General features: G+C 42.3%; 1 protein-coding gene across 2 annotated transcripts in view; it reads left to right on the top strand.

Moving 5' to 3' along the window:
* Window positions 1-18,521, top strand: part of PRDM2 (PR/SET domain 2) — a 47,170-nt gene that overhangs the window by 9,224 nt on the left and 19,425 nt on the right. Inside the window, exons 3-6 of one of the 2 annotated variants that reach the window (XM_082229740.1) lie at window positions 4,342-4,459; window positions 5,525-5,628; window positions 6,565-6,717; window positions 12,986-13,112. In XM_082229740.1, coding sequence (XP_082085866.1) covers window positions 4,342-4,459; window positions 5,525-5,628; window positions 6,565-6,717; window positions 12,986-13,112 — 502 coding nt within the window. Of the gene's footprint in view, window positions 1-4,341; window positions 4,460-5,524; window positions 5,629-6,564; window positions 6,718-12,985; window positions 13,113-18,521 lie in introns of those variants that run through there. The other variant, XM_082229742.1, reaches the window with a different exon arrangement.

Raw genomic sequence — 18,521 nt, 5'->3', positions numbered from 1 at the left:
ACCAGCAGCCCACATACTTGTTGAAGAAATGCCAAGATAGCTGATCTCTGCTAGGCTGCTAACTAGTTTTCCTGAGCAGTCTTCAAAGGCAGGCCCACCTACTACATGTTTCAGCTGCACAATCTGGAGGTTTACCATGGCCAGGCTATCCTTGTCCAGGAGGTGTCACTGTTGGTGTGCCATTCTTAGCTGGAGGAAGCCACTTTCTTTCTCAGTGTAGTTAATGGTCGGGGTGATGGGGGTTGCAGTTCATTGATACCTAGAGAGCCAATGGTTACCGTTCCGGGCTCTAAGTAAATAAATATCTGCTTGCTGCAAATTTGAATAGCGGGTCTTTAGGCACAGATTTATGTAGATATACCTACTTGTAGTAAAGGGCATCTTGTTTCATACCCCTAGTATTCAGAGGATAGTTGTGTGTTTCATATGCTCCTCTCTCCCGCATGCCAGCATTACATAGATCTTTTTCAGGTGAGATAAATGATTAGAAAGAACTGTTGAAATTAAATAGGTCGGGTCTTGAGCACTGCTTGGGTGAGTGATCACTTGGAGTTGTAATTCAGCTTCTCTGAACTCTTGAGCAAAAGCCACAGGTGTAACATCCATTTCCACTTAGCTATTCTTTCTGTCAGTAAACCCTTTAGTTCTCTTCTAAGAAGGAATCAACATTTTAAAATAGTATGTTTTGTGCAGATTTTTGATTTGTGACTTGTGAACTCCATTAAAAATACCTGCTTTTGCATACATCTCTGTGTGTAGGATAAGGAATGTGTTTGCCAGCCAGATGTTCTTAGACTCTGACCTCCATGAGCGGGGTTCGAAATTAGCAGGGCACCAGGCGCATTTTGCACCTAAAGATTCTCCATTTGCGAGCACCTCAACGAGTCTGGGTGCCATTTTTTGCACCTGGATGACACTCAAGGATTACTGAAATGTATGTGCTTTGAAGCCTCAAAGTATATGTTTAGGATAGGCAATATATCAAGGAGTTCAACAATTAAGAGTAGAGTGTTTTGAAAACTGACGTTGGTACCAATATTTTGATTGTAAACACCATATTAAACATGCATCAACAATTTCTGCTAAAAATGTGCTTTTAACAATGTGTCACTTATGTGGATTGCATATTTATTCATGCTTATCAAAATAATAAAAAGTGTTGCCGACCCCCCCAGCCCAGGTGGCAACAAGACATTCTGTTTTGGTGCCCTCAACCCAGGTCCCAGAAGCCATTTGGCTCCTAGCTTTTCTACCCCAGTTTCTAACACTGCCCATGAGCCTTATCTAGCCAGGGATGGCCAGGGATGATGAAAGTTTTAGTCCAAGCACATCTGGAGAGCCCCAGATTGCCTACCTCTGCTCTTTGGCTCCACTGAACCCACATTTTGTAAACTGAATGTAGGCTGTTGCTGAGAACGATTCTGGCAGATTTTTTTTTTTAAAAAAAAAATCTTCATGCTTATCCAAATGAGCAGGGTCCCACAAATACTGGATTACTAGCCAGCCTGTCTTTGTGCTTTGTGGAGGAAACATTTCAAGGTGTGATGAAAAAGATCCAAACTTTGCTGCTTAGAACAGTCTTAAGATGGAGAGCAGGAGGGGTCAATGCACACTTATAGTACAATCCTTGTATATTTGCTCAGATGGCTTCCTCTGTGTACCATAAGGGCTTATACCTTGATGAATGTACAAAGGATTGAAATCCAGTCATGTTAGACTGAGCCAGATGCAAGCACGTTTCAAGCAGTACTATGGGTTACTAGGACAAGAGAAAGGTGGATGTCTTTGCCTTGAAAACTAAACACCAGTGGTAACTTGCATCTGCCTCTACCACTGCTCAGAACACATGGGACTCTTTGCAGGGTAGAGGGTGGGGTGAGGAACAATTATTTTGCTTTACTTTGCTTCATAAGAAATTTCCAGAATGAAGAATGTTGATGCGCTGAAGGCATTGGGACACTGATAGAATTGCTGGAGCCCTGGTATGACTCCTGATGACCCCTTCCAGTAACAGCTGCATCGGTCTGTTCTATACAGTCATACCTCGGGTTACAGATGCTTCAGGTTGCGCGTTTTTGGGTTACAGACATGCCAAAAACCGAAAGTACCGGAACGGGTTACTTCCGGGTTTCAGCACTCGTGCATGTGCAGAAGCGCCGAATCGCGACCCGCACGTGTGCAGACGCGGCGCTGCAGGTTGCGAACGCTGCAAGTTGCGAACGTGCCTTCTGCACGGATCACGTTCGCAACCCGAGCATCCACTGTATTAGCTACTGCCACAGAAGAGTCATCAAGGCCTCTTGTAGGCATAACAGTAATGTTGCCACAATGCCAAGAGCTGTCATTCTCCTCTCGGAGAGGGAGAATACCTTCGTGGCAGAGCATGTGTTTTGCATGCAGAAGGTCCCCGGGTTCAATGTCTGTCATCATCAGTCTAAAGGATCAGGTAGCAGGTGATGGGGAAGACTTTCTACCTGAGACCCTGGAGAGATACAGCCAGTCACAGTGGAAAGCACTGCACTGGGTATAAGGCAGTATCTGAAGTATTAGTTGTTAAACTTATGGCATACTTGGTCTTTCTTTCTTTCTTTCTTTCTTTCTTTCTTTCTTTCTTTCTTTCTTTCTTTCATCTCTGTATTTTATAGCTATTTCTTGCTTACTGAAGTGAATTTCAGCACTTGCTTCTACATAGGATGCAAATGCACCCCCCACCCTCAAGTGTAGTAGTCCTTGTGGGATTTCTAACATACACCATGCTTGGAAGTGGTATTAAGAGACAAACTGATATTTACAGCTTAATCCTTTCCAAGCAACACCGAAGCAAATGGGTTTTGCATATATGGTCCTCCACAGTAAAGTTTGATCTGTTATTTATAAGGATTAATGTGATTTTATTAACCACAGTAAGGCTTGTTTTACTTAAACTATGAAGCCCCGGGTTCATGCATTCCACCCCCCTTCTCCGTCACTTCTCTGAGTTAGATAATTTCACTTCTGGACTAGATGAACCACAGCTGCTTATGTGCAAGCCCCAGAAACTGCTTAATCTTATTTGTGGTTTGTCTGAAACAAGTCTGCTTCAAACAGTTTTATTTAATCAAACCATAGTTAGTATTAAGTGCAGTTTAGGGTTCAGATGTTACGCTCTTCTGTGTTTAAATGGAATGAATGCTCATTTCTCACAACTGTATTGGAAGACTTTGAGGAGAGTACATAACCCTCGGACTTACTGAAACTAGCTTTCATCACACTAAACTATTGTTTAGTGCAGGGTTCACCAGGCTTTTGGGGCCAGTGGGCACATCAGGAATATTGAGAATGTTGTGGGCAAAACGGCTGTCAAGGGGACATGGCCTATCACAAAGTAGCTGCCATGGGGACATGTCTTAACACAAAATAGATATTTGCTGAGATATTTAATGGATGCGCATACTGTGATGTTCACACACAGCCTATATCTTTGCTTTATTTTACTATACCTTGGTCTGTTGCTTCTGTAATAACTAGAGTAGAAGCTAAGTGAAGCATATATCTTTGACTGAAAGGAGGGTAGCTATATTTGCTATTAAAATAAGTGCTCCAAAAGTAATTTCCTTCACATACCTGTGCCTAGCCTTGTAATCCCTTTTGAATAGCAGTGCTTCAGAGGAATAAGAAAAAGAATTATTCATTGGCAGTGACGCTGAGCTTTAGATATACATGCTGGGTGCACGGATAATATCTGCTTAATTTGGTGGGGCATATCAGTACACAATTGGCTCCCAAAGTCAAGAGCCATCCCACAATACTTGGGGGCAATGGGGGAAGAATATATTCAAATACAGGTAGAGATGCTTAGGCCAGGTGTCTGTAGTAGGTGCGGATGTAGACCATCGTAATCTGCTTTGCAGACTCCCTATAAGGAATGGCAATAAGAGCTATACAACAAGCAGAACCATATTGGAGACATCCCACCCTTCTTGTTTGTTCTTGCATATTGTGTGTCTGAAAATGAAAGCTGCATTTCTGTTTAGTATGTCTAGTAGCTAGCGATAGCCCTACCCTCTCTAAGTTTAAAAAGTCACGTATCCTGCTGGCCGTCACAGCATCTGGTGGATTACTGAGTAGATTATGCATTGGATGAAGGATTTGCAGTGTTTCTCTTGATATCATCATTTTCAAATGTGCTTGGTAAACTGGTGTTTATGTGAAGTTGAAATGCCAGCTATTGCAACACAGCTTTGTTTATGGATTCTTGTGTTGTGCTGCCAATTGTAACGCAGGTGGGTTGTCAGATTCTGCCATGTGTTTACCGTTGGGCTGTCCCCTTCCTATTTTTGTTTTGTTTTGTTTTCTTCATAGAACTCAACAGAGCCTTCAGTATCAGTTGAGACTTTGGCCGACGTACCTGAGCACGTGCTTAAAGGACTTCCTGAGGAAGTGAGACTTCTCCCATCTGCTGTTGACAAGACACGGCTTGGTAAGTAAATCTATAAACAAACTGCGGGCAGAGAGGCTGCTTGAACTGAAGAATGTTTAACCTGGGCAGTGTGGGGTGGAATCCTTCTCATGATTTGCTACGACAGGGTGACTACATGATGCACCCTCAGCCCATGGTTTGAAATGTGGTATCCAATTTAGTGTCATATGTTGTCTCCTGCACTCTAAAGTCAACAGCACTACCTGGTTTGAGGTGAACTTAGATCAGCAGCACTACTGGCAAATGGCAGCCCAAAGCCGAATGTTTTGTTTTGAGGTTTGGACAAAGACTTTCCAAGTTATTAAGCCCAGTTGGTGTACGGACATTACTTACACCTCTAAAACCCTGATACTTATCCTTGGCAACCAAACAGTTTGCTGTCCTTGGGGTGGTGAGTTGAGGTGTAGAAGAGGCGTCCCTGAATGAGTAGACTTTACACATATTGCTATGGTTGAATTGCCCCCATGGAGACATTAGCAAGCTGCCCACAAAGAGATACATTTGGGTCCCATGAGAGCAGGTTTTGTCTCTTAAGGTCATCCAGGAAACGTGGGTGTATTCAGGAATGTTTCCCAGGGATGGAGGAGATGTAAAGTAGAAGACCGAAAGGTGGGGCGGGCTGGTTTCTTCCCCTCACCCCCAAAAAGAAGAAGCGTGCCTGTCCATTTTGCCTTATATCTCAGGTTCTACCAACCTTTCATTTAAAAGTGAATGCTGAAGATGACCCCTTCAGAACCTTGATCCAGGTCGCTTCTCCCAGCAGATTGTACCTATTTTTACTGCCCTGCTCCCAGTTCCCAATCCTAGAATATGTAGCCATCAGCATCCTGGCATTTTACTGCTTTTTCTGTTTCATGTGTTTTGCTGTTAGTTGCATGCCATTTTGTGATATGCTTGCTTCCCCTCCCCTCTTTTTAGCTTCTCTGCTGTTCCCCCCTTTATTTAGCCAGGCAAAGTTACAGTGTACTTATGGAATTGCTTTGTTGTTGTTACATGGTGTTGCAAGGTTTTGAAGTATGCAATACCACCAAAGAGTCTGATTGTGGTTCCTCATTTGATCTTCAGGTGTCTGGGCAACAAAGCCAATTTTCAGAGGCAGAAAGTTTGGTCCGTTTGCTGGTGACAAGAAGAAACGATCTCAGGTTAAAAGCAATGTGTACATGTGGGAGGTAAGCAGTGACGGATGAGCAATTCCTTTTTTATATCTAATGATTTGAAAGTTCTATAATCCCTTTTTTAAAAAAGTAGCTCATGGTGGCTAATGGCATCACTATCAAACAATAAAGTATATAAAATAAGATATCAAACAATAAGCATATAAACTGTAGATAGTTTTTCTCTTGGTTTTAAGGATCACCAAAGACAAATCAGAAATGTAATTAAAATTAAAATGTAGCTTAACTCTCTTGCTATGGTAGCTGGCATTGTTAGAGCAAGCCATGGTTTGCATGCTTTTTAGTTTCTGAGAAGTAGGGGTAAGAGACTACTAAGAGGGATGCAATAAATGCTTATAAAATCATGACAGATGTATAGAGCAAGTGTCAGAAATCTCAATCCTGCCTGGGGGCCAAGTGTAACCCTTGGGCTTCCCTGTTTGCCCCTGGAAGACTCCTCAGGCCATTCCTTGCTGGTCCTGCTGAAATGTGCCCTTGAGCTGTAATAATGCCTCTTGTTTGCAGGCAAGGAAGGCAAAGATTCTCTTGTAAATTTTCAATAAATATTGTGCAGAACTGTGTCTGCAAAAGTTGTCCTTATTGCTTATTCAGCTTCACTATGCATCCAGCCGTAATCTAATGCAGATGCAGTAAAGATAGATTCCAAAGTAAATGATCTTGTTGCTGCACATCCCTTTCTCCTCCACCACCAGTGAGTAGCAAAAAATAGGTCTAAACCCCAGACTTCCCACTCCAGAGAGCAACTTCCTGTCAGCACAGCCATGTGAGTAGGTAGTCTTCAGTCTTCCAGGGTGCTCCATATAGACCCAGTCATATAAAACACCCACATTTTGAAACTGAGACAATGGGTGCATGCTCTCGTGATTAATGAGTACTTTTGTTTCTTTCATCTTCTCTGTCTCCATGCACACATATGTTCAACCTCACAAGGTCTATTACCCAAACTTGGGATGGATGTGTGTTGATGCCACAGATCCAGAGAAGGGGAATTGGCTGCGCTATGTGAACTGGGCTCGCTCAGGAAAGGAGCAGAACCTATTTCCTTTGGAGATCAACAGAACCATCTACTACAAAACCTTAAAGGTAGCAGTGCCTCTGCTTATATCAGTTGCCTTTGTACAAATTTCAATACCCTGCCTTCCCATTGCTGCTGTGCAAAAGTGCAACCTGCTACTACAGGAGATGCAACATAGCTTTGTGGTGGAGTACCTGATTGGTAGCCAGAAGCTCTCAAGTTCAGTTCATGGCATCTTCCACTTTAAAAGTTCTCTGGTAAAAAGCATAGCCTTAGCTCTTTGGGGTGGGGAGCTGTGCTAGGCTAGATGGGCCAGAAGTATGACTTTAAAAAAGCTGTTCATCTCTTTCTCAGGGACTTTGGGGGTCTTCTATACATCTCTTTGCAAGAGACTGTAGTTCAGTGGTAAGATTGCTTGTTTTGCATATATGTTTTTTTAAAGTTGTGGTCCATCCTTATTGTTTCAGATGCATTTGAAAGGGTGGGGTATAGGTTTTCCAAATAAACTGAATAAGGGCCATGTTAGAAATAGATTGGTGGCTACAGTTAAATGTTCCATTTGAGGGATATGTGCAATTGTGATGTTTTATGACATAGGGTTGTATCCAGTGGTTAGTCCTACTCAGATTAAACCCATTAAAATTAATGGGCACAAGTAACTTAAGTCTATTGGTTTCAGTGGGTCTGTTCTTAGTGGGATACAGCTCATAAATCCCTAGTTGGCTGCTTGACCCATCGTTTTGCTTCCTGACATGCAGTCCTTGAGCCTTCTGGGGGGATCCCTAACAGTCCTCCTTTCTACTGCCAGGATCTCCATTCTTCTGTATGTAAGGGGGGAAAGACCCTGTGGCCTTTTCTGACACTGCTCTGACATGCTAGCCATCTTGAAGGCATGCTTTCCCCCCTTTAATGAAGTGTTGCTCCAATAAAATAGCTGTGTATTCTTGTTTCCTCTTCCACTCCTCTTTCCTTTAGGTGCCCTATCTTTTCTTCTGGTTTGTAAGTCATAAGCCAAGAATTGTCTCTTTTTAAAAAATAAATGGTATAAAGGTAAAGGACCCCTGACAGTTAAGACCAGTCGCGAACGACTCGGGGTTGCGGTGCTCATCTCACTTTATTGGCCGAGGGAGCTAATGTTCGCAGTTTTTCTGGGTCGTGTGGCCAGCATGACTAAGCCGCTTCTGGTGAAACCAGAGCACCGTACGGAAACGCCATTTACCTTCCCGTCGGAGTGGTACCCATTTATCTACTTGCACTTTGACGTGATTTTGAACTGCTAGGTTGGCAGGAGCAGGGACCGAGCAACGGGAGCTCACCCCGTTGCGGGGATTCGAACCGCCAACCTTATGATCGGCAAGCCCTAGGCTCAGTGGTTTAGACCACAGCGCCACCCGCATCCCTTTAAAAAAAATATGGTATAGTTCCTAGTAAACAGTAAAGGACTCCTGGACGGTTAAATCCAGTCAAACTTGACTATGGGGTGCGGCGCTCACTTCAGGCCAAGGGATCTGGCATTTGTCCACAGACAGTTTTCCGGGTCATGCGGCTAGCATGACTAAACCTCTTCTGGCTCAACGGGACACCCTGACAGTGCCTTGGTTATGTTCCGTTGGTCACAGGTCATTTGCCAGAAAACCTTTTCTCCATTGTTTCCAATAAACCTTACTGTATGTTTGACACTTGGCCATGAAACATTTGCTCTTTATGTATATTGCTGTTGATGCAGGGTGGGGGTGGAATTGGTGCATGCTTTTCGAGACAACACTTATCCAAGTTACAGATAAATTCTTGAGGTTGCAAAACTGTTACACCGATCATAGCTTTTCAAGGTGCATTAACAAGAAAACATTGTTACAAGAAAACAAGAAAACTACCAGTGACATCCTTCTTGGTTATTTTTGTAATCACGTTCAGAAACAAACAGTTTAATGTTAATAATATTAGCCAAAACACCAGATATTATGAGAAGAAGGTTACAAATGTTGCATTGGTGACTACAGAATTACCTGATACTGTTTCTGCTTCTGTGTTGTTTTATTTGGCTCATTTTGCTGTTGATATGTGATGGTGGTGTTTAATGTTGCTGTTTATCATAGTTGACTTTTAAAAATATTATAAGGTACCTTGGATATTTTTAATTCTATGTCACTGCACACTTGTGTAGATAATAGCATTACTTGTAGAGTGAATTTTCCTTTCTCCGTCAGTTCTAAATTTATACTAACCTTCTGCTATAGTCAAAATCTGAACAAAACTTACCTATGTGTGTCAAATGGTAGACTTCTGTGATCTAATCAAATTGTTAATCAAGGATAATTAGCCAAACCCATTTTAATGCTAATATGTTTTCCCCAGTAGAGTTGTGTATCTTCAGCCTTTTATGTTTTGCTATCTTGCCTATGTAATTAGAATGAGGTTTTTATTAATCCTTGAATATGTAACCTCATCACATTTTCAGAGCACCTAGATCCAGGAATTATTAGGAAGCTGTAACAAAATTAAATTATTTCCACTACCTGTTTATTCTTGGAGGGGAGGAGACTTATGGCACTCAGCCTTTTGAGTGTCAGCTGTCAGTTTTTTCAACAGCATGTGATTTGAGATTCTTTATATAGGTGGAAAGCCACCGCTAACTTTCCAAGGAAGCAGTGCCAGGAACAACGTGATACCAGCTGCTGAATACCATTGAGAGCACCTGGTAGCATGGCTCTGTTAATTGTGCTAAAAATCTGATTTTTTAAAAAAATATATTGGGTGAACCTCTTTGAGAATCATAACGGTTGAAAAGTGTTCTGAAAATATGGTAAATTTGTTGTTGTTTTTTAGAATTGTGTTTTGATCCAATAAAAGGATTAGTTTTGATCCAATATAAGACGAGCCCTGCTGGATTAGACCAAAGATCCGTGTAGTCCAGCCTCCTGTTCTCACTGTGGCCCACCAGATGCCTGTGGGAAACCCACAAGCAGGACACAAGCACAAGAGTTTTCTCCCTTCCTGTGATTTCCAGCAACTGGTATCCTTCTCCCTCTTTTTCTCCCTGCATATCCTAGAATTCCTCCTGGATCGCTTTTACAAAACTGGTTCTTGGTATGAGCTTTCGTGTGCATGCACACTTCTTCAGATACACACGTGTATCTGAAGAAGTGTGCATGCACACGAAAGCTCATACCAACAACTAACTTAGTTGGTCTTTAAGGTGCTACTGGAAGGAATTTTTTTATTTTGACTACGGCAGACCAACACGGCTACCTATCTGTAAACAAAACTGGTGTTAGGTTGGCTACATTCCAGTCCACAGGTATGGATATTGATCTAAGGGAAAAGTTGCATATTTTTCCCAGAAGTTCAGCAACTTTACATTTGAGTGTTTTGAAAACTCTCTGGTGGATGCTGCCTTGGGCCCAGTGATTCATCTTGCACTTAGGCTGAAATCCTATGTGTTCGTTCCCAGGATTAAGACCCATTGAAGACAATGTGATTTACGTCTTAGTAAACATGCTTAGCATTGCACTGTTTAAAATATTTTAGCTACCTTTTTACAGCTATATTGTTGCAAAACGACATAGAGACAAAGGTATAGTGGGGAAAATAATCGCATCCGAACAACTGTGTGCAAATTCATATGAGAAGCTCCTCTGGACTAGCTATTCATGCTATCGGTTAAAAGCAGCCTTGACTTCTATTACAGTATCTATGGAAGATGGGTAGCATCATAATATGTCAGCATGACCCAGAATGTTTGTGTACGTGCCTGGTCATGAACTTACTCAGGAGACTTTGGGCAATGTTGTTAACTTTCAATAAAGAACAGTATGATAGTGAATGTAAAACAGTTGATACTCTTATCAGGTCAGAGTGTTTTCTGTCCTGCAGTTCTCTTACATAAGCTAAAACTGGTGGGGAGAGTATCGTTTCATTCTTGTACTGCTTGCGGTTTTCTGATGGGCATCTTGTTGGTCACTGAGAACAGGAAGCTGGAGTAAATGGGCACCCTTCAGTCTGAACCAGCAGAACTCTTACTATGCTTGTAAAAGTATGTATTCCTTGTTCCATAGTCTCCTGCACCTGGTTTCAGAGTGGGGGCTGCAGAAATCAAAAGTTCAGTGCTCAAGTTTTTTATATATATTTTAAAAGTCACAGAGCTTTCAGTTTTTATATATGATGGGTTGTGCCAACTAGGTTTTCCTCAGAGTAGATGCATTGAAATCAGTAGCCAGTACCATTCATTTCAGTGAATCTATTCTGAGTAGTACTAACATCCAATACAACCCAATATATACAATTTCCATACAGTGGTACCTCGGGTTACAGACACTTCAGGTTACAGATGCTTCAGGTTACAGACTCCGCTAACCCAGAAATAGTAGCTCGGGTTAAGAACTTTGCTTCAGAATGAGAACAGAAATTGTGTGGCGGCAACGGAAGGCCCCATTAGCTAAAGTGGTGCTTCAGGTTAAGAACAGTTTCAGGTTAAGAACAGACCTCCAGAACGAATTAAGTTCTTAACCCGAGATACCACTGTACAGGGTAAGGAATCAGAGGTAAATGTACTTGGGTATTACATCACATCATAACTGGCTGGAAAAGGTTCATGTATCTGTAGGAGGGAAATTACAACATGTTAACTTATATGTTAAGAGGCGCTTTAGTAGGAGCTTTCCTACACTTTCATGAGGTTGGGCTGAGTGATCTTTTGTGATCCCTTGCATTCTTTGATTCTGCAATCTACTTTTATATCCCCACCTGAATGTTTATTAAAAGGCTGGCGGATATGAATAAAATGCATGTTATTATCAGTGTATAATAATATTATCAGTACAGTCAGTTAACAGGTCTCAAAAGCGAAGACAGACAAGGTAGTCAGTAAAACTGATACGGCAGTCTTAATTTGCTTGACTACAGGGAACTGTAGTCTCAAAGTTTTGGAGGACACCAAGTTGTTAAAGGCTGATTTAGGTCTGGTAAGCTAGATACACAAATGTTCTGACAGCTACCTCCAATTGCAGGCGGGGGGGGGGGAATCTTGGGCTTCAAGGCCTACTTGCTGGGTGACCTTGGCCCTGTTACTATGTCTCAGCCTAATTTACTGCAAATAATTGTTGTGAGGCTAATCCAAGCAGGGGGAAGAAGCCAAATAAAGGCCTTGCAAAACAGCTTTTATACCCCTCTGTAAAAGCTGGTCTTTGCGATCTGTGAGTGGGTGTGTGTCTATTTTCTGCCCTGCCAGTAGCATGAGAGAGAGAGCCTCGTTCCTTTGCATTCTTTGGCGTTTGGCCTGCTGGGTTGATCTATTTTACTGAACTGACCCTGTGTTTAATTGGGTACTTTTATCTGCTGGGCTTTTTCCTGCACTGTATATTTTGATCTTCTTATGTTGCTGTGGCAGGGAGGGTGCTGTTGTAGAAGGGAAATAAATATCTCTAATACATGAATGAAGTCTTAAGAGGTTGGGGGGGGTGAACTTGATGTGTAAAGAGATGCCAAGGTCATAGATAATTGTTGGGACTCTTGTTTATGAATCCACCTGAAATTTAAGATCAAAGTCAGAGGGAGGGAGGGACATTTTAGTGGTGGTGTCCCATTAGAGGAACGTCCTTTCCCCAATAGATGAGGGGAGTTATTCTGTTTCTTAAGAGAAGACCATTCTGTTGCTGAAGTTTTTAGAATTGTCATCATATTTGTTTTAAATCCCTTCTATGTGTGTTGATCATTACACTTGAGCTGCTTGCTTGTAACAGTAGAAAATATGGGAGGTCACTTGCGAACATCCTAGAGATGCTTAAAATGTAATGTGAAAGATTCTGTTTCCTTTCAAATGCATTGTTCATTTTTCCTCCTCACCTTTTTGAGAAGAACATGTTGAAATGAGCCGATGCCATTTGGAGAGGTGTGGATTTTCTTGTGCTTTTTTTTTTGCTTGCTTCTCTCCCAGTCTGCCATAAAGCAAGCTGGAGTTTCAGTGCAATGTGCAAGTCATGCTAATGCGCTGGATAAATGCAATCCTCCTTCCAGCAGAGGGGTGTGGTGCAACTGGCTCACTCTCTTTCTTTCTCCCTCTCTCTCCTCTCTTCTGTTCCTTCCCTTGTGACGCTGTGCTTGCACAAGCCACCAAGGGTTAAAGAGTCCTTCCTGTTTGGCCAGGCAGGCAGTTAGGAAATCTGTTCTTAGTGCAGAGTACAGCTGTTTGTGATCCGCACAGCAAGCAAGCTCCACGCCCTCTGGCCCTGAGCCTGCTTCTCTCTCTGTCTGTCTCTCTCTCTCCCCCCCCTTCTTTTTTTTTTTATTAACAACCTTCCTCTTGATTGGTGTCCTGCTTGTCTCTTCTTATTCCTCCAGCCAATTGAGGCAGGCGAGGAGCTCCTGGTGTGGTACAATGGGGAAGACAACCCAGAGATAGCAGCTGCTATCGAAGAGGAGAGAGCCAGCAATCGCAGCAAGAGGAACTCTCCGAAAACCAAGAAAGGTAAGAAGTTTTGCCTCCCTCTCTCTCCCATCTCTCCCGTTCTCTCCATGAAGGAAAAATCCAAGGTGGGGTGCGTGGCATGGAGTGGCATGAAAAAAGGCAAACTTTTTTCTTCTTCTCTTCCTTCCTTACCCCCCCTCCCCCAGTTCCTGCTTGTAGGATTAAGAAACGCTCCTAATACTTTCTCACTGAAGGGAGTGTCATACCAGCAAGTATTTCTGTGTGACCTTCCCCCCCCCCACCCCAAGCTCTGGTGCTTGCCTCCTCTATTTAAACAGCTTCCAGTTAAAGTTGTGTGTGTGTGTGTGTGTGTGTGTGTGTGTGTATTCTCTGCCCTCTACCCCCCTTTCATTCGATCAAAGAGTAGAATGGTCACATCAATTTCCTTTGGGGGGGGGGATTTGACAGTTCTTTTTCCGCTGTGTCGGTCCTTTTCAAACCAGACGTTAGTTAAAACTTGAAGGAGAAAAATAACCTGCTGGCAAGTTGAGTTTTTAAGGTTTTCATGTTTTTGCTTTATCAGGCGTGTTGGGAGAACAATGTGGTTCTCTTTTTTTAACACTGTGGAAGTCTTTTTAGTTGCCTTTGTTGTTTATTGCACTTTGTGTCAGCAGATGGATGCCGCAAATGATTTAAAAAGATTTAAAAAGCACTGCATTTTTTAAAAAAAAAATTAAGTCTGCAAACATTTTATAGTGTTAACTGTCATGAGTTTAGGTAGCAAATGACATTTTGGTGCATGGAGAATTTCAAGTATTGAAATCAGACAGGTTGCATTTAGGGTTTTATTTCAGAGTAGTGTTGAAATTTGGGCGATGACTCATCAAGACATGGCATTTGCATTTATTCCTTCATTATGGCTTTACTGTTTGCAGCACTGCACTAAAGAAAACTAGGCCTGTAGTTTGTGCTTTTTAATTTTAAATTTCTTATTGCGGGTGGGGCTGCTTTTGAAATTAATGGGAAGGAAAAGATCAGTCTATATTCAGAGAGGGAAACGAAAAACAAGGCCTCCATGTGTACATATTAAGGGCATGTTTCAATTTGTAATGAATCAAACAAGTTATTATGATAGAAATAATAACAAGACAGGTGAGAAGGAAGAAACTCATTTGTTTGTGGGATTGTAAACAAATAAAATATTTCAGCATCATTGTGAATGAAAAATACATTGTTGGTGTTTTTTTTAAAAAAATAAATAAATGTGGTTTTAGATAGTGGCTAAAATATAGGTTTTCCTATTGTATCGCCAAACTTCTGTGATAAGATGTAGGTGCCTTTGAGTTATAACTTCTGCACATATCTGACAATGATGGAAGAAACAGAATATTTCTTAATATACTGTCCAGAGTAATTGGGGTTGTATCAAATTAAGTTTTACGTAGAGTAGACCTATTGAAATTAATGAACCTAAGATAGTCATGTCCATTAGCTTAAGAGGGTATGACTCTGAGAAGGACTAACATAATGTTTAATTTATTTATTTTTACCCCAGAAAATGTGCTTCTAGGCTTTATATATGTATCCAGTCCTAACAAGAAAGCTGCTGCTGCTTTTAATATTAATAGTAATTAGTATTAGTAGTATTAGTAGTAGATCTACATTCCAGGAGTGGTAATGTTACAGAGTGAGTTGGTGCCTTTATCTACTTCACACTAGTTTGGGGGGAAGGGCAGGGTGAAGCCAGCCCACTTGGCCACGGATTCATAGAAGGATCAAGGATCAGATGTTCATAGAAAGATCAAGGAGTCCAGATGTTCTGGACTCCAGCTCCCATTATCCCTTGTCATTAGCCATGTTGTCCAGGTCTGATAGGAGTTGGAGTCTACAATATCCTCAGTCTAAGAACAAAAACTGAGGCTGTCATCTCACGTTCACTAACTTTGAAACAATCCCATTGGTCAGGTGAGCAAATCCCATGCTGGGAATGGCACCAGCCTTATTAGTTGTGAAGTTGCTGGAGCTAATCCAAAGGAAACAACATAAGAAAAGCCCTGCTTGGATCAGGCAAGAGGTCCAGCATCCTGTTTTCCCAGTAGCCAGTCAGGTGCCTAAATGGGAAACCCGCAAGCAGGGCCTGAGTTCAACAGCCCACTCTACACTTGATAGTCGCAACAGCCGGTATTGAGAGGCATAATGCCTCCAACAGGGAAGGTAGAATATAGTCGTCGTGGCTAGTAGCCATTGATAGCCTCGTTCTCCAAAGCTTACATAGCTACTGCATAAGACTGTTCCAGGAGATGGGAAGTGCCAAATGGTCAGGTTCTCTCAACTGATAAAGGAGGGCCTTGCTGTTTGCACTTTGCCCTCTGCCCATGCAACCCAGTGGAAGGGGTCATTTTGTGGGGAAGGAGGTGCCAAATGGCAATTAGTCCCAGCTGAGTTGATTCAGCCAGCTTGAATGTCAAAAACTTGAGGGCTGCAATGCTTGGGATCAGAAGTTCAAAACAGTCCCCACTGAGTCCCCTGCTACTGCAGTGCTACAGCTTATGCTTCCAGTACTTGTTCTACTCAGAGTAGACCCATTGAAATAACTAGATGTGACTATGGAGGCAGAGTGTAGCCGTCATGACTGGCAGCCATCTATAGCCTTGCTCTCCATAAATTTGTCTAATCTTTCAAAGCCATCGTAAGTTGATAGCCATCACAAGTTCCATAGTTTGCTATGCATGAAGAATTGCTTCTTTTCTGCCCCAAATCTTCCAATGTTCAGCTTCAATGGATGGCCATAGGTTATGAGAGCGGGAGCAAAACATTTTGCTATCCACTTTCTTATGCAATCCATAATTTTATAATCATCTGTTATGTCACCTCTTACTCTCATTTTCTCTAAATTAAAAAGTCCCAGACACTGCAAACTTTCTTAGAAGTGTGTGTTGGGGGAAGAATCTGGGAATAATTATTCATTATGGGGGGGTCCCTTTTGCCACCCCCAACCCTTGCAGACACATCAACATACTGGGGAAGAGTCGGGTAACTTTCCTCTCTACTTTTATTTTGTCTTTACAAAACTGCCGTGTTTTGTCATTTGTTGTTGTTCTGGTTTTTTAAAAAATAATGCTTTTGAAAACTAGGAATGGCTGCATGTGCAGAATCAATTTGGTTGCTGTTTTGAAGCCTGGGTCTCCAACTGGAATTGAACTGTATTGGGAGCAAAGGAATGACCATATCTGAGTGAATCCACTTAACCTTGGAAAATACATCTGCAGTTTGTTTCCCCATTCTTTCCCAGAGTAACTAAATTAGAAGCAACTCCCTCAGAAGCTGCTCTGTGTCTCTCTGTCCTGTGTATAATTTCTGTTGCTGATGCAGCTATTAGGAAGTTGGGAAGCTGCCTTGTGCCGAGTCAGACCATCGGTCTATGTGGTTCAGTATTAACTACACCGGCTTGCAGCGGCTCTTTGGGATTTCACACAGCAGCTCTTTGAGATTTCTTTTCCAGCTCTATCTAGAGATGCCTGGGATTTGACCTGGGACCTCCTGACTGGAAATTAGATGCTCTACCACACAGCTATGGTTCTTCTCCTAAAAGCAAAGCAAGACTGGTATTGTCTACACTGACTGGCAGCAGCTCTCCAGGGTTTCAGGCAGGGCATGTAACCTGGGAGCTTCAGCATGCAAAGCAAGAGGAATGGTCCTTTCCCAAATTTGCAAGCTGTTTCTCTTTTTAAATTCAAGGTCGACACTTAAGCATACCTGGGCTCCTTTGGGAGGAAGGGCAGGATATGAAATAAAATAAAATCCCCGTGAGAAGAGCCCTGCTGGATCAGGCATCCTGCTCTCACACTTTCTAACCGGTTGGCCATGGGAAGCCTGTAAGTAGGTCCTAAATGCAGCAGCGGTCCCTCCATTTGTGATTCCCAGCAACTGGTATTTAGAGACATAGCACTTCCAACAGAGGAGGGAGAAAATAGTCAGTCTAATGAGACAGATAAAATTGACACGTATTTTAATCTGTGATTTTAGTTTATAATGTATATTTGTAACTGTTGGCTTTGTTCATTTATTTATTTTTAAAACTGGTATAGTGATATATAGATATAACCTTTTGTAAACATTAAAAGTTCTATTTACAACTACAAATTTTGTTAAATAAATAAAATATTGCCTAGTAGTCATTCTACTTCTACAGAGGCAGTGATAGCCACCAACTGGGATGGATTTAAAAGAAGATTGGATGAATTTGTGGAGGAGTTACCAGTGGCTACTAGCTATGATGGCTCTGCTCTGCCTTCCCAGTTGGAGGATGTATCACTTCTGAATACGAGTTATTGAAACGCCAGGAGTGGGAGGGTTGCTCTCGTGCTTGAGTTGTGCTTGCAGGCTTCCCATAGGGCTTTGGATGGCCACTGTGAGAATAGGACGCCAGCTTGGATGGGCCATTGGCCTGATCCAGCAGGCCTGTCTTACTTTCTTACACTGAATGTAATACAGAGTACAGGGGCACCTTCTGGTGAAAATTTCCATGCCCTTGAATGTATACATAGCAATAAACTTCTGCCCATTGCTACAGATAATAATAATACATGTGCATAAAAATCCTAAGTAGTTGCCTCATGTGTGAAGCATGGTGCAAGTGTTATCTCAGACATCCAATACACACACAGCAGCAGATGCTTGTTTTTACATACAGTGAGCATCTCTGTTTATTATATAATGGTGATGGTGATGGTGATGATGGTGTATTATTTATACCCCGCCCATCCGGCTGTGTTACCCTAGCTCAGGGGTAGGCAACCTAAGTTCCGCGGGCCAAATGTGGCCCAATTGCTGACCCCTGCCCTAGCCACTCTGGGCTGCTCCCAACAGGATATTAAAAACACAATAAAACATCAAACGTTAAAATCTTCCCTAAACAGGGCTGCCTTCAGATGTCTTCTAAAAGTCAGATAGTTGTTTATTTCCTTGACATCTGATGGGAGGGCGCCACTACCAAGAAGGCCCTCTGCAATTGTATGCAGTGGTCTTGTGTGTTAATGTTAGAAACCTTTGGGCCATACACACTTTCCCAAGTTTACATAGGGCAGGCATGCCTGGCTGGATGTTAAAAAGAAAAGTTTTCAGAAATGAATTAGGTTCCTACCATTTCAGCACTTCACACAATATGCAGGATTTGTGATGACAGCCTCTAGTTCAGCTAGCTTTAAAATGCGATTAGACTAGTTCAGCGAAGTGAAGAGGTCTATCAACAAGCTGTTGGTTCATGATGGCTGTTGTAGATCCTCCACATTCCTGGGCAGTGTACCATTGAATCACAAGTGGGAGGGCTTTTACCTTCGGGCTCGGCTGCTGGCAATCCAGGAAGCATCTGGTTAGCTAATGCGGCAAACAGGGCGCTGGACTAGATGGGCCTTTGGTTTTTCTGTAGCCCAGACACAGTAAGACAAGAAGGCAGCATGCTGCCTCTGA

The sequence above is a fragment of the Podarcis vaucheri genome, assembly GCF_965113315.1.
Source record: "Podarcis vaucheri genome assembly, chromosome: 7".
NCBI classification, from domain to species: Eukaryota; Metazoa; Chordata; class Lepidosauria; order Squamata; family Lacertidae; genus Podarcis; species Podarcis vaucheri.
The sequence above is the reverse complement of the archived record's forward strand: the minus strand, read 5'-3'. Positions and strand labels throughout refer to the sequence as shown.